We start from the raw sequence: 21,600 nt of genomic DNA on the forward strand, positions 1-21,600 counted from the left end.
CCCCTTTGACCGCAGTCATCTGGCGCCATCTAAGGGGTAGTTACAAGGTGCAGAGGCTTTAAAAGCTAGTCTAGGTGATGGAGGGCGGGTTCGGCAACTGCACGTGTCACCCCGCCCCTCCTATCCTCAGGTAGCCCCCGCTCCTTCTCCACAGGTGCCACTCTCCCAGCCTGCCCGGACACGGGTGCACAGCTCTCTGAACCAGCCCTCTCTCCCGAATAAAGTCCGAGTTTGAGCGGCCGGACAGGGAGGCCACCTGGCCTTGGGCTGGGGCGGCCCAGGAGCGCTGCCCTGCAGGGGTCAGGCGTGGGCCCTCGAGGGACCAGGCGCGGACGCCCGTCCTGGGGCGCCAGCCCGGGCTGTACCGGCGCAACGAACCCAGCAACACGCTCCAGCGTGTTCCTAGAAGGAACAGGCGAATGGCCCACATCCGCCAAGCTTGAGCTAACGCTTCCGGTAGAAAACGCGGGTCGTACGCGGCTCCTTTAAGGCGGTGCGCCCTCCAAGGCTTTATGGCCCTCGCTGCCGCCCGTCGCCCCACCCCACCGCCCCGCCCCCCGCGCACGCGCGCCGCCGCCCGCCGCCCGCGCCCCACCGCGTCCAGCTTGTCCGCGCTCGCGCCAGGCGGCGGCTGCCGCGACGCCCGCCCGCCCGTCCCTCCACGGCCGGCAGGTAAGAGGCGGCGCGAGTCAGAGGTGGCGGGGCGGGCGGGCTCCCGCAGGACTGCCGCACGTGTCCGGGGCCTCGGTCCGCCGCCGCCGCGTGATTCCTGCCGCCGACCCCGGAGCCCGCCCGCCCTCAGTGTCCCGCGTGCGCCGCCCGCGTCGCCCGGAGGGACCCCGGCCGCGGGCTGAGGCGGAGCGCACCCCGCTCGCGGCGTCTGCGGTCCCCGCGGCAGAGGCGCGCAGCCCCGCCACCTTCGCGCAGGTTTGAGCGCAGCCGCGGTGCCCTCCCAGCCTCGCGCCGGGTCCGAGCCGAGCCCGCAGCCTGCGAGGGGGGAGCCCCGGGAGCGGCCGACTGCCCCGCCGGGGCGCGGGGCCTGATGCGCGCGGACGGGGGCCGTGGCTGCTGGCGGGCGACGGAGGCCACCCAGGTCACCTTTCTTGCGCTGTTTCCCCAAGGCCCAGCCCCCGACCCTTGGCCTGCTGTCTCAGCAGTTCCTAGAACCCGGGCGTTCAGGGAAGGTGGCCCTGGACCCCACTCGGTGCAGTGGGAGCTGGTTTTCTTACATGTTAAGTGTTTTGCTCTCCTGAAGGTTTCTTGTAAGACCATTCTGTGTTGTTCCTCACCAGGGGCCGCCTGCCTACCTCCAGGTGAACGCTGCTTTAGGGGAGAAGGAACTGCTTCCGCAGCCCCCACTCCCCAGTGGTCCAGACCCAGCGCCACAGCCCCTTGTGTTGTGCTGGTGTGGTTCACCGGGGTTGGCGCAGGGCTCAGGTCTTCTCCGCTCTCAGCTTTGTTTGGGTCTCCTTGGTTCCTGTCTCTCTGATGCCTGCCCAACCCACAAAGGAGATGGTGGCCTTGGGGTTACAATCAGAGTGTCTAGGTTGTATCGAGGATAAGTAGCAAGCAGCTGGCATTTACCAGTGCTTTGTCCCCAGAGAGGTCTGCAGAACCCCCACGCCCACCCTGCCCCTGGACTTTAGGCACAGCACGATCCATCTCTGGGTGGACTCTGTTGCAGGTGACAGCGTGGCTACACCAGTGTCCTGTGCGGTGGAGTTGTAATTTCTCTCCCTTTGAAGACCAGACATGCTCCTTTTGATGGCCTGTTTCCCCTTAGTGTTACATGGGCCTGTGCAAGACTTCAGTCTGAAGCTCCAAGCTAGAATTTACCGTGTGCAGATTCATTTTCGAATGGTAGAGCTGAGTATCAGTCCAACCAGTGGCATTTGCAAGCATGTCTGTGGCTTCTCTTTTAAAGATGTGTCCCTGGTTGGATAGCACCTTCATGAGGTGCATTCAGGTAGCACGGTCTATCATGTTAGAGGAAACAATCATTGGTTTTGGACTGAGATTGTTAAGCCGAAGCTGGATTGAGCTGCAGTTTTTTTCCCTCTGCAGTGTGAGTCTTAATGCAGGATGCCCAAGCTGCACCCTAGGCTGCTTCTCCGAGGGCAGGATGTGAAAACTCTTGGGGAAGAGCCCACTCTGGTATATTCTTGCGGTTTTTCAGTAGTACTGCATGGGCTTGGAGTCCTGTGAATGTTGGTGTTTGGAAGGCAGCCTTGCATCTGCAGTCTGTGCAGGGAGCAGCGAGGCCCACCCGTAGGTGCTGACCACTGGTTGCGTACTCCTGTGTGTTCACACAGAGCTGTTAACATGATTGCATCCCCTAGGCTTCATTTTATGGTTTGGATGTGCTCCCAGGCTTGTGCACCCTGAAGCTCAGTGTCCTGACATTTGACAGGTTGGTTTCTGTCACGAAACCTTTCTTTTCTTTTTTTCTTTTTGATGTGTCAAAGGTTCCTGGAATCCCTTGTGTTTTGTTTGCATGCTTTGTGCTGCATTTCTGCAGATGCCTGGATAGCGTAATAGGAAGCCCTGCTGTGTGTCTTAGGATCACAGAAGAGGTGAGAGCAGGAATATCTTGGTGCCAACTGAGAAGTGGTGCCGGGAGTTAGGGTAATAGTTACATTCTCCAGTTTGGAACAGCTTCTTTCGAGGCAGGTCTCAATATGGTCAGGTTTTTCTCTTTCTTATCCTTTCTCCTGGAAATTAATTGGGAGGGGGATAGTATGTAGATAGAACCCAGGGCCTTGTGCATGCTAGTGAGCTACACCCCCAGTCCTGGAAATTAATTTTCTAAAAAATGATTTGTTTTTAGGCCTCCATTAAAGGGTTTGCTTAGCAGATAGGCTATTCCCTTGTGACTCTCCACCAGAGGTTTCCTGCCACGTGGGCTTCAGAGCAATGGCCACGGAGGAGAAGAAGCCCGAGACAGAGGCTGCAAGAGCCCAGCCCACCCCGTCCTCATCCGCTACACAGAGCAAGGTGTGCTCCTGGGGCTCTTTGGGGCCTCTGGGAGGTTATTGCAAGCCAATTGTCCAGCCTCCTCTACTCAGATAAGCTCCTTTGTGAGAAGCCACTTTTATTCATCGGCCACTTATTGTAATGACTGCCTACTGTGTGCTGTGTCAAGGATTCCCACATCTGTCACCTAGGGGGCAATGGTGGGGGGTTGGTTCTGATTGTAAATCTGTGGTACCCAGAAAACATCTCTGAGTAATCATCCCATCCAGCCCCATGTTCCGTCTTTTCCGCAGACCCCCTCCCCAGGCACAGGAAGTAGGGCCTTCAGACGCCCTCTGGGAGGCCTGGGCATGCTGGAACTGTGTGGACTTGGTGGCCATGCCTGGTGTTGGGGACAGGGCAGGGCCCCAAGGGACCTGAGACATGTATCTGGAATGGTGGAGTTGCTGTGCTGAGGGGGGAGTGCAGCAGAATCAGGGCTTTGATGGGGATGTAATGGGCTGAGACTTAGACCTGGTCAACATGAAGGATGATGTTGGGTGGTTGGTGGGTGCTTGGTGTCTCACTGTGGGAGTCCAGGCAGTGACCAGGCAGTGTGGTTCCTTAGGCTCACTTTAGCTGCACTCTCTCCAACAGCCCACACCTGTTAAACCAAACTATGCTCTGAAATTCACCCTGGCCGGCCACACAAAAGCTGTGTCCTCTGTGAAGTTCAGCCCCAATGGAGAGTGGCTGGCAAGCTCATGTGCGTATCATGGAGCACCTCAGATAATGGGATGGTGGTCTGAATCACAGATAAGAGTGGGGTGGGTGTGCTTCCCAGGGGCTTGTGGTAAATGGCGTGTCCCTTCTCTGAAACTGAAGAATCACTGCTTGTTGAAATTATGCCAGTTACCTTTCTGCAGTGAAGGGGCAGAGTTGGGGGGGCTTGCCCCTTCTACTTGTGACTGTGCCTTCGGGTCCCTGAGTGATCTGAGCTGGTTAGCAGGGGCTTAGGGTGTGGGACAGCTCAGGCTCTGGCCTTTGGGTAACTGGACAACTATATTCCTACCCTGAGCATCAGCTCCTTTTCATTTCTTTCAGCTGCTGATAAACTTATTAAAATTTGGGGAGCCTATGACGGGAAGTTTGAGAAGACCATCTCTGGTCACAAGCTGGTAGGTGTGGGGAGCAGGTGGCTCTGGTGCTCTTGGGAGGGAGGTGCAGCTTAATGCCCTCAGCGTGTGATTGCCTGCTGCTGCTCTCCAGCCCTTCAGCTCCACAGGTGTGTGCCTGTCTGTCTCTGAGGCCAGCAGAGCCACTTTCTCTGGGCTCTCTGCCATCTCCTCTGGGCCAGAGTGTGTCTTCCTGTGGCTAACACTGGCCAGAGGATTTCCCCAGGGGGAATGATGAGTGTGGGGACTTTGGCCTTTTGCTGGCCAGTGGTGTTTTGTCCTAGAGGATGGTTACTGTGTTTTTCTCCTCAAGGGAATATCGGATGTAGCCTGGTCATCAGATTCCAATCTCCTCGTTTCTGCCTCTGATGATAAAACCTTGAAGATCTGGGATGTGAGCTCGGTGAGTGTCATTGGTCCTCTGTGGGCGGAGGTGGTTGAGGAGGGGAAGGGGCCAGGACAGGTGGAACGGGATCGCGGTTGCTCACAGTCAGCGCTGGTGTCTGGGGAGACAGCCTCTGGGAGCCACATGGTCTCATCCTGCTGTGTTGTAGGGCAAGTGTCTGAAAACGCTGAAGGGGCACAGTAACTACGTCTTCTGCTGCAACTTCAACCCACAGTCCAATCTCATCGTCTCAGGGTCTGTAAGTGCGCTGCTCTCTCCTCTGGGAGACGCTGCGGGTGTGCTGTGTCCTGTGCCCATGCCCAGCATGGGACAGGCAGGTCTGGGTTCTGGGGCCTCTGTCATCGCCCCTCCTTCCCATAGTCATTTCAGTCGCCTCTCTTGTCTTCAGTTTGATGAAAGTGTGAGGATATGGGACGTGAAGACGGGGAAGTGCCTCAAGACTCTGCCGGCTCATTCAGATCCAGTTTCAGCTGTAAGTCCCCTTGATGGGTGCATGTGGCTTCACCTGGCACACTTCTGCTGGTGTGCAGCCTCTGGGACTGAGATACCTTTTAGGCCAGTGTGCTGTGGAGGAATGGGAGTGGGTGCCTGTGAGGAACACCCCAGGACCCCTTGAAGGCTGGGAGGCCAGTGGCCACGGCTTTCAGGGGGGTTTCCCCCAGAACTGACTCCCATAGGCTATGCCTGGAAGGGTGTAGGAGAAGAGGGAGCTCTGTGTCAGGCAGGGTGACCACAGTTAGGTGAGTTCTGTGTGTGGGGAGCTGATGGGTGGCAGGGCCTGCCCAGTCACGGAGAGAACCGTGGGGACCTCTGGTGGCAAGGGCATGGGGTCTGTGTCCTGCCATTGCACACACACCATCCCAGTGTGCAGAACAAACGGACAGGAGTCATACTCTATAGAATGTAACAAACTATTGTTTAAGAGAGTGGCCCAAGCCGGTGGCACATGCTTGTAATCCCAGTGGCTCAGGAGCCTGAGGCAGGAGGATTGTGAGTTCAAGGCCAGCCTCAGCAAAAAAGCAAGGTGCTAAGCAACTCAGTGAGACCCTGTCTCTAAATAGAATACAAAATAGGACTGGGATGTGTCTCAGTGGTTGAGTACCCCTGAGTTCAATCCCTGGTACCCTCACACCCAACAAAGAAAAAACACATTTAAAAAAACAGTGGCCCAAGGCTGGGTGAAGCTCTGGCTGAGTGCTTTCTGGGCATTCATGAGACCCTAGGTTCCATCCCAGCACCCCACAGACAAGGTGCTCGAAGGTCTCTGTGTTAACAAGAGCCCCAGGTGGTTTTGTAGCCACACTGTGGATGGAAGGATTGCAGAAGGATCAGGCATGTGGTTTGTTTTAGCCAGCACGAGTGGCTCACTTTTCTTTTTCTTGGTGCTGAGAACTGAACCCAGGGCCTCACCAGTGCTAAACAAGCCACAGCCCCAGTCATTTTTTTAGTTTTCGTATTCTGGGACAGGGACTCACTGAATTACATAGGTTGGCCTCTCAAACTTGTGATCCTTCTACTGCAGCCTCCTGAGTAGCAGAGATTACAGGTTTGCATCTCTCTGCCTGATGGAGCTGCTCACTCTTTGAAGTCCTGGTGGTGTAAGATTTTAAGCATTTTTGGCCTTGGAAGGCTTTTGCCCAGCTAAGACCACATAGCAGACAGACAGGCCACCTGGCCCTTGCTGGCCCAGAGCCGCTGCTAGCACATAGGGCACTCTGCTGTGAGAGGCACGCAGGCAGCAGTGCGCACAGGACTGGCTCAGCCTTGCTGTCAGTCCCTGCTCCCCAGCATCTGAGACCCCAGGTAGAACTGGCTTTCACATGGGCTTGTGAGTGAGCCAGGAAACAGTGTCCCCAAAGAAGCAGGGGCTTGGGAGCTCCCAGTGGTGAGGGCTGCGGGGCTGTCCTCCATGGGTTTCCTGCAAAGGTTGTGTGCACACTTAGTGGAAAGGCAGGCAGGTGAGGAGTCTCCTGAGCTCTGTCCCAGCTGGTGACAAGAGCTGGTGTCCTTGGTGCCTGGGCTTCTGCTTTGTGTGCGTCTTCAGCCTTCTTTGCTGCTGTTCTGTTTTTAGATGACAGTGGTGATGTCTGCTGCTTCATAAGGTCCCTTGGGTGTTCTGGTTGTGTGTATCTGTGGGTCAACATGGGAGGCCACATACCTTGACGGATGCCTTTGGTGACCTTGCTTGTATCTATAGGAGTGACCGGTTTGCACTGCCTTGGCACTTGTGGGACAGCTGAGCAGGCGTGTCTTGAGCTGGATGCTGGGCTGTGGGTGCTTGGCTGGCTTCTCTGTCCCCCTCCACCTTGTCCGCCCTGCTGCTCTGCTGAGCCTTGCCCACATGCCACACGCTGGTCTTTCTGTCCATTCCCCTGGGCGCTGCCTGGCTGTAGCCGTGTTTCCCCTGCTCAGAGGTCTTCCTGGCAGTTCATCTGAGGTGGCACTTGGTCCCCCTGTGAGCTCTGCTTCGCTGGTGTACCTCTTTCTCCCAGTCTATGGTGTGGACTGTGTTACCTTGAACTGAATGTCTGTTGAGTGGAAAAGCCACGTTGAATGGGCCACTTTTGCCAGTAGGTAGGTAAGTGGAGCATGAACTGGGCTTATAAGTTTGGGCCTGTGTTGGCTCGTTGCCATGGAGCAGAGTGCCCTCAACGAGAAAATGCTCAAAATACTCAGGCTGTTTTGTGTGTTTAAGGCAAGGGCTGAGTGTGGGCAGACGGGTTGTAGTTAGTTGGGGAGAACTTTAGGGACAGCCCCCAGATGTTTGGTTAAGGACCTGGTGCTGCAGGAGCAGCTCCGTGTGGGCCGGTAGAAGCAGTGATGACTGTCAGGAAGCTCAGAGCTGCTCTGTCCAGGTGAGGCCACAGTCTCACGTGGTGTCAAGCAGGGATAGTGCTGTGAGTGCAAGGTACAGAGGCAGCACAGTGGAGAAGTGTCAACTACTTTTTCATGCTTTTTATTAGTCTACATGCTGAACGGCATCTTAGGGTGAATGAGCCTACCAGTTTCACCTGTTCTGTGGACTGGAGCTGTGAGGGACCTCACTACTACTGTGGCTTGTGGTGCCCCCATGGAGTCTAGCTGATGTCCCCTGGGTGAGCCCCCTTGGCCAGCAGCAGTACCTCCTGAGTGTATTTGAAAGGCATGTTTTTGGGCCTGTCACAGCCCTGGAGTCAGGATTCAGCGATGGGTCCAGGTGCTGCCCTGTGTGGTAGCAGTCTCCCAGGAGCCCTTGCTGAATGTGGTCTTGGCTATGTCTGGAGACTTGGTTGTCACAGCCAGGTGCTGCAGGCCTCTGGTGGGTGAGGGACAAGACTGCGGCTACATGGGGCAGCTCCAGGTCAGAGTCTGCTGAACTCTTCAGTGCCCAGGTGGGGGAGCACAGAGCCCAGCCCTATCCCTGCATCATGACACCCGGGGATTCTCTGTAGCTTGACTTACAAAGGAAATGTGTCCCTCAAAGCATGGAGCAAGGCTTGTTCTGAGTCGTGTCTGCCCAAGTCTTCACCAAAAATGATTGAAACTTGTGCTTTCTTTCTTTCTCTTTTTTTGGTCCTGGGGATTGAATTCAAGCGCTCAACCACTGAGCCACATCCACAGCCCTAGCCCTGTTCTCTATTTTATTTAGACACAGGGTCTCGCTGAGTTGTTTAGTGCCTCCTTTTGCTGAGACTGGCTCTAAATTCGTGATCCTCCTGCCTCAGCTTACTGATCTGCTGGGACTGTAGGCGTGGCCACCGCGCCCAGCATTGTGGGACTCAACTCCTGGCATTGTGGTTCCGTTTATTTCCACCAAGGCTTACTTGGAAAGGAGAATTTAAGAGCTGAAATGAGTCATTGAAGAGGAGGACTGTTGTCGGGTGCAGTGTCCTTTCTATTAGAAAGTGCTGTTCTGGGATGTTGCTCCATGGTGGAACACTTGTATAGTAAGTGCAAGGCCAGAGCTTTAGTCCTAGTACCCCTCCAGGAGAAAAGGAAGGTAAATGACCTCGTTCCCTTCTGGGGAGTAAGGCTGAACCTTTAAGACCTTTAGATGGAGAGAGCCGTTGGTCATTGGAGGTCGTCTTGGGCCAGTGGTATGTGCGGAACTCAACCTCTTCTGAGGCAGGTGTGGAACCACCTGGATCCCTTCTGTCCAGCTGAGAGCTCATGTGGGCTCTCCAGTTCCTGGCCTGGGATCAGCAGTCAGCTAGGTGTCTGGGGCTCAGCTTCTTGGTGGCTCTGGTGGGCAGGCACAGGTATATGAAGGAGAGGGACCGGAATTCCTGCCTTTTGCCTTTCCTTTCTGTTGAGTCAGGGAAGTTAGGTTCGGCTATATTTGCCCTGTCAGGCTATCCCCAGCAGGACAGATAGACAGGCCTGGAAGCCGCCCCTCTAGGGTCCTGTGGGCCTTTGTGGTTTGGCTTGAATTCTGTGGGGTGGTTTGGCTTTGTGCTAGGGCTCAGTCCTCTGTCACTGACTGTGCTGGACAGGGCAGGTGGGGCATCGCTGAACTGGTTGCTCCTGATTGGCTGTGTATGTCTGGGTACCTAGGAGTAGTGAGGCCTGTGTCACCCTGTTGTGAGTCCTGGGTGGAGGGTGCTGGGGAGAGGAGTGGTGTGCGGATGACTTGGAATAATTTCTGTTTTCCTCCTGTTCTTTAATTCTTAGGTCCATTTTAATCGTGATGGATCCTTGATAGTTTCAAGTAGCTACGATGGTCTCTGGTGAGTGAGAGGATCTTATTTCATGTAATCAACAGGTGCTCATTCAAGGCCTGCTCTTGAGCTTTCTGGCTCTGGGGTGCAGTTACAGAAAGGGACACATGTTCATCTTCCAGAAGCACATCCCAGTGAGCTGCAGTTTCAGTGCAGGTGGGGGAGGAGCTAGGGAGGGAGACCAGCCAAGACTGGTGGGGGAGTGGTGGCCAAGAGCTGCTAGTATGTCCTGCATAGCTTGTGGAGAGGCGCTGACCTAGCTCGAGACGACTCTCTGGTGCCATTAACCTAGCAGAGGGTGTCCCAGCCAAGTCCCCTGGGTGTTATGCTGACCTGGAGGAGGTAGATGCTCAGGGTTGGAGGAGATGGGAAGACCCCTGGGGCAGGTACGAGCCGAGGCGGGAAGCCTCCGATGAGTCCTGGCTGGGGACCTGGCTAAGTGGTGGGACAAGGAGGGACCACTGATACTGGCAGAACTTGGCAGTGGGAAGTGAGGGAGGAGTGCTAGCAGAGCGTCCACCTGTAGCACAGAGGAACAAAGAGCATGCCTGGCCATGTTGGTGGGAAGGCGTGAACCACAGAGGGGAGCAGAGTCTGTAAGCATGTGGCAGAGGGCGGTCAGAACCAGCAGCAGGGCCAGTGAGAAAGAGCCCAGAAATACGGCAGCTGGACCTTGGTGATAAAATCCAGAAATGGGAGGAGAATATGACTGGTTTTCTTTTTTCCCCAGTGTTGGCAATCTAAGCCAGGGTGCTCTACCACTGAGCCCTGTTCCCAGCCCTTCTTATTTTTTGAGACAGAATCTCAAAAAGTTCCACAGGCCAGTCTTGAACTTATGATCCTCCTTCTTCAGCCTCCTAAGTTGCTGGGATTTCAGGCATGCACCACCACATCCAGTACGACTTAAAAATCTTTTGATGTTTACGTTTTTAAAATTTTTATGTTTTGTGGAGCTGGTGATTGAATTCAGGCCTTGTGTATGCTAGGCAAGCACTCTGCCACTGGGTCATACCGCAGGCCCATGAATGCTTTTAATGTATCCTGTAACTCATAGGAGGAGGACTTGGGACTTGGTAGATCTGGTGGACACCTTTAGCTGCAGTTTGCTGTGCATAGACTGTATTGTGTGCTGCAAAGAGGAAATGGGTATTTTCTTTTTAAGCACAATTTTTTTTTTTTTTTTTGGCGGGGGGTACCATGGATTGAACCCAGGGGACTTAACCACTGAGCCACATCCCCAGCTTTTTTTTTTTTTTTTTTCACTTAGAGATGGGTTCTTACTTTTTGTGTTTTTTTTTTTTTTTTGAGATGGGTTCTTACTAAGTTGCTCAGGGACTTGCTAAGTTGCTGAGGCTGGTCTCAAACTTTGTGATCCTCCTGCCTCAGCCTTCTGAGTCACTGGGATTACAGGTGTGGCCACTGTGCCAGGCTAAGATGTATTTGTTAAGGCCAAAAAAGCAAAAATGAGCAAGACTTAAAATACAAAGGGAGATCACAAGTTCAGGGAGGGTGGGCTGTACAGGTTGCTTTTGGAACGGGTGAGGAATCTGGAGCTAGGTGGTCCATCACCACTGAAGAGCTGGAGAACATGGTTGAAGATCTAAAGGTGTCCTTGGTCCTCATGATTTTATACCTGAGTTCAATAAATAACACACTTTTAAGGTTATCTAAACTTTCCCACACTAGAAAGAGGAGCTCCCTAATCTAATCCATCTTTGGGGTCTTGCATACCCTTCCTGCCCAGAGCCCGAGGGCTGTTCCCTCATGAGCACTGATGCCCGAATGCCAAGGAGAACCAGCAGACTGAATCTGAGCGTGCCCCACACCTGCCCGGCCAGGGGACTCACAGGGTGATGACGGAGGGGGTGGCAGACACCGAGAGCTGGCTCCCCAACACTGAAGGCGCCAGCCTCCTTGTCATTACCAGTAGAGATAGGTGCCTGAGCAGATCTGGCAGCCCTCCTTGTGGACACCTGTAGTGGGAGACGCCACTGTGGTCATTTGTGGAACCCTGTAGTATGTGGTGACAGGTAAACCCCTTGCCTGAGCCAGGAGCAAAGTGCACCTGGCCGTCCCCCTCACTTGGCACCCTCAGCTCTTCTAGTTAGTATGACAGGAGAACAGTTGGGTGAGGTTAGATGGGGCTCTGTCTCCTCATAGAGAGATATTTACATGTCCTTAAAATTTAAAATTAAGCAGTGCTAAGGTGCTTTGCCCATGTTTACCCATTCACCCCCTTTTGAGGGTCCTTCCTTGGTTCTTGTCATCCCTACTTTGTGCTTGGGAAACTGAGGCTGGCATAACACTTGCCAGTTGTCCCTCGGCTGGCCAGTGACAGGCAGGACCCAGGCTTCGCAGCTGGGCTGTGAGTCCCAGCCCTGCTGCCACGGTCTGTGCTGTAAACTGGGCCAGGGGCTGTTCTCCTGTCTGCTGGGAGTCACCAGCTAGAAGATGGGGTGCTCTGGTGTGAGAGCAGCACAGCATGGAGCTGATCAGGAGTGTGCTCATCAGAGACCAGGACCTCAGAGAACGGGCATCTGATGGAGGACACCTGTCTGGTGCAGGGTGGGACTGGCAGCACTGCCCTGAGCTTCTACAGTGTGAAGCGGTTGCCTTAGAGAATCCCCCCAAGTTCTTGCTGCAGCTAGGTAAAGGGGTGAGGCTGCAGGGCAGGAGGGCTGCTGCCAGCTCAGTGGGTTCTCGGAGCTGAGGTGGCCTCCTAAGCACACAGGTGGTCTTGTTTGGGGATCCCAGTGCTGTGGGGTCCCTCCTAAGGCTGGGGAGAAGAGGCCATATCAGAGTAGCCTGGGGCGTTGTCGCCTTGGGGTACAAGGAGTATGGCCCAGCCTGGGGACTGGGGAACTTACACTGGGAGATGACCTGTGCACGTGTTATGGTTATCAAGTTCCCACGTTCATCCAGCACCCCCACCCAGCATCTCTGGAAGTGTGGGTGCTGAGACAGTGCACGATGGGGCATGCTTCCAGTGTGCATGTTGGCAGAGGTCACAGGAACCGTGAGACGGGCGTGACGTCAGAACCTGGCATGACTCCTGTTTTCTTGTTACTGAACTAATGGGGTTGCTAGGAAATGGCACCAGCCTCCTTTTTACAAGTGTCTGTCCTGCCCTGCCTGCCTGTGTGTTGGGGGTCTGTGGAGTCTAGACCTGCCGGTGAGCCCTGCACCGCACCCTCGGCCTTGGCTGCCTTCTGCACAAGAGCCTAGCCTAGTCCCTGGGCCGTGGAGGCCTCCTGTGCTCACAGGCGTGGTGCCCGGTCAGTGTCTAGATCATAGGAGAACAGCTGCCCAGGTTGTGAGTGCAGTGGGGCTGGTCCCAGAGCCAGTGGTGGCAGCTGGCCTTCTCATATGGTTTTGTTCTTGCTTTGAAGCCGCATCTGGGACACCGCCTCGGGCCAGTGCCTGAAGACACTCATTGGTGAGTGTGCCATAGGGGTGGGGCTGGGTGGGGCTGGGCCTGCGCTCTTCATCTTCACTGTCGTCCATCTCCTACTAGCATCTACTTCCTGTCGAGCTCTCTTGTTCCTTTTGTGAAACTTGCTGCTGTCTTCTCTCAGGCCAGTCTGGGGCCCCTTGGCCTGTGTTGTCTGGTCTTGCTCAGGGCTGCTCCACTGTGTCCTCAAGTACCTGTGCCCTGCTCCTGGCTGCTGCCTCTGGGGAAGTGTGCTCTCCTGTTTGGGTGCTGCTGAGGCCTGAGGGCTTCTTAGGGATGAGGGAAGGGGAGGACCTGGCATGGCGGGGTGGGGCAGGTGGAAGCCTGTGGCTGGAAGGGTGTTCCCTGGAAGGTTGGTGTTCAGGGCCCAGTCTCTGCAGGCCTGGAGAATTGCAACTTCAGCCTAGGATGCAGAAGGGACAGCGGTGAGGAAGCTGGGTGGTGGTCACCCCACAGGCCTCCCCTCAGTGTGTCCACCTGGGAAGCTGTCTTCGGGCTAGTCATGGTCCTGAAGCTCTTGGTAGGGCCCCATGAGTGGGGGACAGTGTACCTGGACAGTGGCCTTTATGCCTTCCTGCTCTGGAAGCCCATCTTATTACCACCCACAGCAGACTCATAACTGTGTCTGTCAGCTTGTCTCCTGGTGCATGCCCAGCTCTGCTGCCAGGACCTGTCCTGGTGCACAGAGACCAGGGAGGTGCTACACATGATATCTACGTGCTCCTGTTACCACACTGTTGTCCTCACAGTAAGCTGCCCTCAGGGGTATCTGCCTGTCACAGAGCAGGTACTGTAGGCAGAGAGAAGTCAAGTTAACTGTTCTGAAGCCATACAGCAAGTGCAGCCATTGCTCTGTCTCTGGGGGATTGGTTTGAGGACCTCCCATGAATACCAGACTCCTCAGGAGCTTGGTCCCCTGTGTAAAAAGGCGTGGCTGGAGTAGGGCCCGCGCACATCCTCATCTCTAGATTGCTCCTGTGTGCAGCAGAAACAGTGGTCACACGGAGGTGGACTTGCAGCGCGGGGCTCCACGCTGGCCAGAGTGCAAGGCTGGCAGGTGCCCGGAGCAGGGTCTGTGTGCGCTGAGCCCCCTCATCCACGGGGACCAGGCAGTGCTAGTCTCACAGCAAATTCAAGTCTCGCCTTTGAGATTTTCTGGAATATTTTTGTTTTTGTAGTAGTTTTGACCTGTGGCTGATTAAGCTGTGGGACGTAGACTGCAAGTGGCAGGGCCAGGACTTGGGCCGGGACTTGGGCCTGGCGCTGACTAGAAGAAGGCCTGAGAGACAGGGCGGGGTGGGGGCGGAAGTGGCGGGGTGGCCGTCTCTCCTCGGCCTAGTGAGCTAGATTGCTGGGGCCCAAATGGCCAGGCAGCTGGTGTGTCCGGTGTCCTGCTGGTTAAAGTGGCTTGGGTTTAAGCACCGGATGCCGTTTGCACAGGTGAGCCAGCGGGCCGAGCTTCACACTGCCTCGTGTGCCTTTTCAGTGTGGGTGACCAGCCCCAGCGAGCGGAGGCCCTGGCAGACCCCTGGTGGTAATGCCGTGTGCTTGGGGCACGGGGCATGGGGACCCTGGCAGGCTGGACAGCCCCTTCCCAGGAGCACCTCCCCTCTTTACCCGGGAAAGGGTAGACGCCCTGGTCCCCCTGGGAGAATGTGCATCCTAGCGTCCCTGAAGTGGACCTCGACGTGTCCTCAGCGGAGACGGGTGGCCCCTGCCTTTGCAGGCCCTGCGTTGAGCTTTAAAACCAGGGCATGAGGAGCAGAGCTGGGGGTCACAGAGGCTGGGCCCTGAGCTACACCAGAGGAAGGCATCACCAAGGCTCCAGCCCAGCTTCCCCTGAGGAGGTCTCCCGGCCCCCTCAGGGACTGGCGAACCTCAGTCTGTGTGGGGCAGCCAGTGCCTGTCCCCCAACTGAGGAGGCCCCTCAGGCACTTTGTTCCTCAAGTCCTGGCATCTGAGGGCCCTTGGGTCCAGGATTCCAGGCCTCGAGAACACACTACAAGGCTGCCCTGGGATGGGGAATGGGTGCTGGTGGCTCTTCAGGGGCTCCCAAGGGTGGTGGTGCTGCACTGGTGGCAGCAGCCTCACACGGTTGTCACACTTGGTGACGGGGAGCAGCCGTTGGGCAGGCTGTCCTGCTCTGTGTGTGAGTCGGCCTGCCTGTTTCTGGCACAGATGATGATAACCCCCCGGTGTCCTTTGTGAAGTTCTCTCCAAATGGCAAATACATCCTGGCTGCCACTCTGGACAAGTAAGTGCTTGATTTGTGTCAGGGGCGGGGTGTCTCCCACCAGCATGGAGCTCTGCAGGCTCCTTGTGCTTGGCATGGTCCAGACCTAGTGTGGCTGGGCTGTAGCTGGTCTAGCCTGTGCCTGGAGCTGCAGGCAGGACAGGCGCTCTGCCCCTGAGCTGCCCCTCGGCTCCTGAGCACCTGGTTTACCCAGATTGGATAGAGGTCTCCCCTGTGTGCATGCTTGGCATGGCCCACGTGGCTGGGTGTTTTCCATGGTCTGCACCCTCCCTGGGCTCAGGGAGAATCTCACTACCCTGAGTTTGGTCTGTGGGATCTGGAACTGAGGACTTGCCCCACCTTTTTGGGACTGGCAGCTGAAGGAGGGGCTACAGTCCCCAGAAACTGAAGTCTGGCTGTGAGCTGCTCATGTGGGGGGTTCTCCTGCTGGCTCCAGCGTGCCATCAGGTTGCTGGACTTGGTAGACCTGAGTCCCCTGGTCTGGGCACCCTTCCCTGGTGGGCTGGGCTTCCGATCCCAGCAGCCTCGTGCCTGGTGCTGGTGGTCTCTGGTTGTGGTGGCGTGGCGGCAGCTCCTTACCCCTCTTTGTCTTGCAGCACGCTGAAGCTCTGGGACTACAGCAAGGGCAAGGTGAGCTCTGGCCCGGGGTTGTTGGCGGTAGTGCGGCAGTCTGGGAAGCCGAAGCAGAAGGGGCTAGGGGGCCCACAGACCTGGGGTTTCTTGCTGCCATCATGCAGGTTGAAGCTTAGACTGTGGTTGGACCCTGGGTTGGGCTGTGTGGGTTCTGTGTATTTAGAATAATTTCCAGATTCAAGTTCAGCCAGCAGACTGTGCTCGGATCTGAGCGTTCTCCAGAATGCAGGGACCTGGGCTCTGACCCTGCTGCGTCTGCCTTTTCAGTGCCTGAAGACGTACACTGGGCACAAGAATGAGAAGTACTGCATTTTTGCCAATTTTTCTGTGACTGGTGGGAAGGTGAGTCCCCTTTTAGTAGCCTGCCACCCTCCTCCTCTCTTCCTGTTGCCACCCCACAGGTGGCTCATGTCCTTCAAGTTTTCCTGAGCCCACAAGGTGTATGTTCTAACAGGGTCGGGTCACAGCTGTGCAGTGCAGGGGCACCTCCTCCCCTGCTGCTGGGCCCACCTCACTCCTGGGGCCAGCCTTGCTAAGGGGCCGAGATGTCACTGGCCAGCATTGTCTTCCTGGAGTCGGGATGCTGCGACTGTGGCTTGCGTTAAGCCCTCTGTCCTCCCAGGCCTGTCCTCCCCGCCTGGACTCTGGTGTCATGCTCTGACTCTGTCCAGTACCTAAGAGTAGATGGTGACTCTGGGCGGAACGACAGCAGAGCCCAAGGGTGGTGCCTGAAGGGAGCAGTTCACACCCTGGAGGCCCTTGGGGGATTGAGCTCTTGAGTCTCAGCTCAGGCTGGGGTGAGGGGTCAGGGCGACTGGCAGTCCTGCTGGAGACCGGGAGCTTTGTGTTTTGGGTTGAGCATAGCATCCACGAGAAGGATGGCGCCCTGGTATGTAGCTGGAAGTTCAGCTGTCCCCATGCTGAGCGCTGGCCTGTCTTCTCTTGTCCCCGGCTGTGGTGACTCAGTGGATCGTGTCTGGCTCTGAAGATAACCTGGTGTACATTTGGAACTTGCAGACGAAGGAGATTGTCCAGAAGCTGCAGGGGCACACAGGTGGGCCCCCTGGGGGGTGACTGCCTAGGGGCGGGAGGCGTGCTCTGGGGATGTGGTCCCTGCTTCCTGCTCCTCTTTCCAGGCCTGCCGCCAGGTGTGTAGCGCTGGGCCCCAGAGCTGGTCAGTCCTGGCTTGTGGTTCCTGGTTCATGCCCAGGGCTCTTGGCCTCACCTGCCCTCCTTTTGCCAGATGTCCACTTGGCTCTGTGATTCCCAGGAGGCTGAGGTGTGCGATGGTCCCCTGGTGGCAAGCTGTATTTTCTAGAGGCTCCAGCCTCTTTGAGGAGGCGCTTCCCACCTCCAGCAGAGGGTGCTGAGCAGGCGCCTTGCATCCTTGGCTCTGAGGGGGGGCTCCTGTGCATTCTCAGTGCCCTCCGCTGTCCCCTAGCTGCCCTTGTCCCTGCTCTTCCCCTTGGGTCCTGGGAGCAGCATGTGGCGCTCCTTTGGAAGTCTGAGGGGTGCTGTGCTTTCTCCCTGAGGTGGCAGTCTTGGGGCTCAGTTTACGTAAGGCTGCAGACACCTGACAGTGCCAGCCTGCTGTGCCAGCTCCTTGGTGCCCACGTCCCTGCCTGATGTGCAGTTGCCTTAAGGTGGCTGAGCATCCTGGTGGGGCTTGGGCTCTGTTCCGTGGTGGGGGGAGGCACAGAGGTCACCTTGAGAGAAGAGCGACCCCTGCTGGTAGCAGCACTTCCAGCACTTGTCCTGGAACCCTTCCTGGGTGGTCACCGGCTAGGCATGGTGTGGCCTTGTCCTCCAAGGCCAGCAGGGCAGCGGGGCTGGCCTTGACCCCTTTCTTTTTGCAGACGTTGTGATCTCCACGGCTTGTCACCCGACAGAGAACATCATTGCCTCGGCTGCGCTAGAAAACGACAAGACCATTAAACTGTGGAAGAGTGACTGCTAAGTGCCCTGGTGCCATAGGGGCTGTTGGGACGTTGACCCTGATGGGCAAGAAACGTGGCAGAGGGGCCCAATTCAGGCCTGAGGTGGCCGAGGGGAAGTGCACGCCACCAGAAGGTTCTAGAGGTTGCTGTGACACTTCTGCCAACTCTGCCCTGTCTGGGAGGAGATCCCAGTCTGTTGTGCTCAGAGAGGCAACCAGATTTTTAATTTTTTATTACAAGAGTGAAGTTCAATTTATCATGGGTTGTGTTTTTTCCAGTAATTGTTCTGTACATTTTTGATATTTTACTACCCAGTGGGAGCGCTGTGACCAGTCCCCTCCTGGGGCCCTGGGCCACTTTCCCAGTCCCTCCCACCCTCGCCTGCCACGTGGTGTCCTCACGCCGCAGCTCTGCCTGCCTGCCTGCCTGTCCGTCGACCCCTGCCTGTTGTAGTTCCCGGCGCGTTTCCAAGTCTTCCTGGAAAGTGCAGCGCTGTAAGGTTGCCTGTGTGAAGTCCTGTGTTTTGGGAGTTGGAGGCTGGTGGCCTGGCAGCTTGGTGGCTGCAGACAGTTTCCCCTTCGTGCCCAGCACTCACACAGCTGCACACGAGCTGTAATAAAAGGTGGGATTTTATATACACTTGTCCACGGCGTTCTGATGTGAAGCTCGTCCCCTGGAGGAGGACAGGAGGTTGGAAGGGGCTCTGTCCCAGCCCCTGCTGTTGCCTCCTGTCTGAAGGCCAGTGGGAGGGGACGCTCTCCATTGTCAAGGAGCGAAGCCCTGAAGTGGCCTGTGTGGCAGGAGGTGCCTGAGTGGCTGTAAACAGGTTGGGCTCAGGCCAATTTGTGCGGGAGGGAGGAGGGCAGGTGTTGCCTATCCCCTTGTTGATGGCCTGAGGACCAGCAGGTTGGCTGCCCCTGAAGGCACGACCTCCTTCCTTCTTGGTGGCTTCTGCTGCGGGCTCCTCAGGGATGCTGGGTGCTGCCCGTGGGCCTGCCCCTTCCAGTCCCCACCCAGCTGGAGCCTCTGCAGCAACCTGGCAGGTCTGGGAGGTGGCAACTGAGCTCGGAACCTCAACTGCAGTTTGTCACAGCTGCTGCCTCTCTGTGCTCCTGGGGAGCCTGACCCTGAGCAGGGTGGATGCAGGGGTTCCGACCCAGGTCTGCTGGGTGAGATCTTGTTGGTGAGGACACGGTGGAAGGCTTGTCCCCTCACCTGTGTGCCCTGACTACAGCAGTGCGTGGAGCTGGTGCTGGTGCTTGGGAAGCCTGCCAGGTTTGGCCGGCTCCCCTGTTAGGGCCCCAGGTGGACGGGCCTGGGAGAGGGAGTTGGGGCTTTCCTGGAGGGGCAGTGGGGTCAGTCAGCTGTCCCTAGCCAGGCTCATGGGGATCCTCCAGTGGCTAAACAGGGTGAGGTAAAAATCCTATAAGGAAGCTTCCTGCAGTTTCTGTCTCCTCCTCCTGGAAAGGTGTAAGCACGTGGGTTATCTGTTCACGAAGCCCACTGCGCAGGAAGAGGTGGCTTCTAACGTCGGTTGCAGCCCTGTACTGCCACTTGCTTGACTGTCACCAGAGGGTCTGTGCTGCTGCGGCTCCCCTGGCACTTCCTGAGGGGAGCGGCGCCTGCCCACCCTGCCTTCTGAGGATACAGCCCCTTCCTGGGTGGAGGAGGAGCTTGCTATGCTCAACGCTGTATTCTTAAATATAGTTTATTTTTTCTACAGTTGAATTCTGTTGTAGATTTATGTAAAAATACACCTCTTTTTGGAAATAAAGATTTTCATGTCTTGTAATTTTGTCCCATAAGAATTTCTTTTCTTTTTTAAATAGCACAAATTTTTATTTCTCACTTCCTTTGACAAGGAGCTGGTTGAAGTCCTTCAAGGGTGCAACATCACGATCCCTGTGTCCAGAGTTTAGTGGGAAGCTGGTTTTGGAATTTGGCCATAACTCACACTGTCCTGGGGCTTGAGTGGCCTTTTCCAGGCAGGTATGTCCTTGGTGCACACAGGACATCCCCCACCTGAGCTGAGTGCAGCCTTGCCTCGGGCACTGCCACCTTCCATCCCGCGGGAGCTTGTGTGGGTGAGGGGAGGTGGTGTGCCTGCTCCTCCTGCAACACAGGAAGGGCACCAGTCTCCATGTACTGTTTCCACTCTGCCTTTCTGCTGTCACTCCTCTGCTAGCCCCTTCTGTAATTAGGGTTCCAAAACGTGGGTGCCTCCAGCCACAGTGAACATCAAAGGCCATTTATAGATTTGGGGTTGTCTACAGGATCCCCATGAAATAGATTGATTTTATTTTTGAATTTCAACTTAAAGTTTTAAATTAGGCATTCTCTGAAATTGCATGTGTTAAAGGTAGAGATGTGTAGGGACACGTTCTGGTGTCCAGACAGTGGGGACCAGCGCCCGGCTGGGTGTAGGTACTGTGGCTCTCCATCTTTTGGGTGAGCTGAATCTGGATCATCTTATTCTTGCTCACACAGGCTAGTGAAGGTGTTGACACCATGTGAAGAACTAGCTGATTTAGAAAAGAGCTTGTACTCATTTCAGTCCCAGAAATGCCATTGAAACAGCCAGCAAAAAGCTGGGGACATAGTTCAGTTGGTAGAGTGCTTGCCTTGCATGCACAAGGCTCTGGGTTCAATCCCCAGCACCCCCCCCACACACACACACACCAAAAAAGAAAAAAAAAAAAGCTTCTATGGTGGCCTTCAGAGGTGTGAGGTTTAGAAGTCCTTCCAGTGGGGCATTGTGGCCCCAACTATACACCCAAGTGATTGGAGGCTGAGGCAGGAGGATTGCAAGTTGGAGGGCAGCCTCAGCAATATAGTAAAAACTAAACTGAAAAGGGCTGGAATGTAGTTCTGTGGTAAAGCACACTGGGGTTAAGTCCTCAGTAACAAAACATCTCAACAAGTTGTGGGTCCAGCAAGCACCAGGGGTGCACAAAATGGCCTAAATTTCTAACTCACAATGTAGTTATGATGAGGAGGGTGACGGTCCTTGACATTGGCCCTCAGACTGATCATTGTCTCCCAGTGTGCTTTGCATGGTTTTAAAAAATAATTTATTATTGTGGAAGTTAGATATTTGTGTTAATTACTGACATTAAGAGTGCAAAGCTGGGGGCTGGGATTGTGGCTCAGCGGTGGAGCATTAGCCTGCAGGTGTGAGGCCCTGGGTTGGATCCAAAAAAAAGAAAAAAGGTAAGTACCTTTATGTCCAACTATAACTTTAAAAAAAGTGCAAATATGATAAATAACTCAAATTTCTACCATTGCTAACAATTTGGGGATGTCTTAAATGTAGTCACTGTTACAGAAGCTTTCAGACAGAACAGTGGAGAGAGGGAGGCCTGGTGTGGTGGCACCAACTGAGGCTAACTGATCAACTTAACCGGATCCTGCTTCCCCTGCCCAAATCACGCAGCCCTCATGTCCTGTCCCCTGCTGCTGTTCCCTGGAGGTCAGAGTTTGTCCTGTGAGCGAGACTATCCCTACACTGTCCCACCCTAGAACGACGGGATCTGACGCTCTGACTTCTCAGTTGTCTTGTGCTTTAACGCACTTGCGGACACTCCTGGACCTCCCCCCTCCCCCGCGGCACGCAGGCACGGTACCAGCCAGGTGCCTTTCCATCCCGGACCACGAGGTGGCGGGGGAGGAAAAAAAACGATGGTTAGATGCCACTAAGTAGGTGGCAATGCCTTAACCGTATGCGTGTTGTCAGGCCCGAGGGCCTCTTCCATCCTTGTCAAGGGGAGTGCTAACCTTCTCTCCTTTCATACAACACGTCTGAATTTGCGCAAGGTGGCTATTTAAGGACCACTTTCCTGCACACCTTTTGGTAATGGTGACTTCCTGTTCGCCATCAGTAGCAGCCACAGGTGATTACAACTCTTTGACTATTGAGTCACCACTACTACATTTGATCGCCTTTATTAATTTGAATAAGAAGGGAGCAGATTTTTTTGCTTATGCTTTAATGAATTCATAAATCCAGCCAATCAGGATAAGGGGAACACCGGAAGTCACGAGCGTCTTTCTAAGAAGCCTACTCCCCCGGAAACAAAACAGGGCGGGCGCGCACTT

General features: G+C 55.5%; 1 protein-coding gene and 1 non-coding gene across 4 annotated transcripts; one reads left to right on the plus strand and one right to left on the minus strand.

Annotated features, from left to right (window-relative positions):
* The first annotated feature begins 584 nt into the window (after window positions 1–584).
* On the plus strand, window positions 585–18,138 carry Wdr5 (WD repeat domain 5). 3 transcript variants are annotated; one of them, XM_026395437.2, is made up of 14 exons: window positions 585–672; window positions 2,828–2,994; window positions 3,610–3,718; window positions 4,057–4,130; window positions 4,441–4,530; window positions 4,682–4,771; window positions 4,922–5,005; window positions 9,184–9,239; window positions 12,620–12,666; window positions 14,860–14,935; window positions 15,532–15,565; window positions 15,836–15,910; window positions 16,535–16,622; window positions 17,425–18,138. In XM_026395437.2, the coding sequence occupies exons 2-14, from the start codon at window positions 2,914–2,916 to the stop codon at window positions 17,523–17,525; spliced, it is 1,005 nt and encodes a 334-aa protein (XP_026251222.1). In that variant the 5' UTR covers window positions 585–672; window positions 2,828–2,913; the 3' UTR covers window positions 17,526–18,138. The 3 variants fall into 3 exon arrangements, with proteins under 3 accessions (XP_026251222.1, XP_026251224.1, XP_026251223.1); XM_026395439.2 differs by having other exon boundaries at window positions 606–672; window positions 2,885–2,994; XM_026395438.2 differs by lacking the exon at window positions 585–672 and adding an exon at window positions 2,065–2,154.
* Window positions 18,139–21,175: 3,037 nt separating this feature from the next.
* On the minus strand, window positions 21,176–21,301 carry LOC113187674 (U6atac minor spliceosomal RNA). Its single transcript, XR_003301446.1, has one exon. It is a non-coding gene; the product is annotated as a U6atac minor spliceosomal RNA (small nuclear RNA).
* Window positions 21,302–21,600: the final 299 nt, after the last annotated feature.

Source organism: Urocitellus parryii, chromosome 4 (genome assembly GCF_045843805.1).
Source record: "Urocitellus parryii isolate mUroPar1 chromosome 4, mUroPar1.hap1, whole genome shotgun sequence".
Classification (NCBI taxonomy): domain Eukaryota; kingdom Metazoa; phylum Chordata; class Mammalia; order Rodentia; family Sciuridae; genus Urocitellus; species Urocitellus parryii.

Excerpts from the sequence above, each read along its gene's own strand:
- Wdr5 (XM_026395437.2), top strand. The coding sequence starts at position 2,914 with ATGGCCACGGAGGAGAAGAAGCCCGAGACAGAGGCTGCAAGAGCCCAG. Across the intron at positions 2,995-3,609 it reads CATCCGCTACACAGAGCAAG|CCCACACCTGTTAAACCAAA; the intron begins GTGTGCTCCTGG and ends TCTCTCCAACAG. Across the intron at positions 3,719-4,056 it reads AGAGTGGCTGGCAAGCTCAT|CTGCTGATAAACTTATTAAA; the intron begins GTGCGTATCATG and ends CATTTCTTTCAG.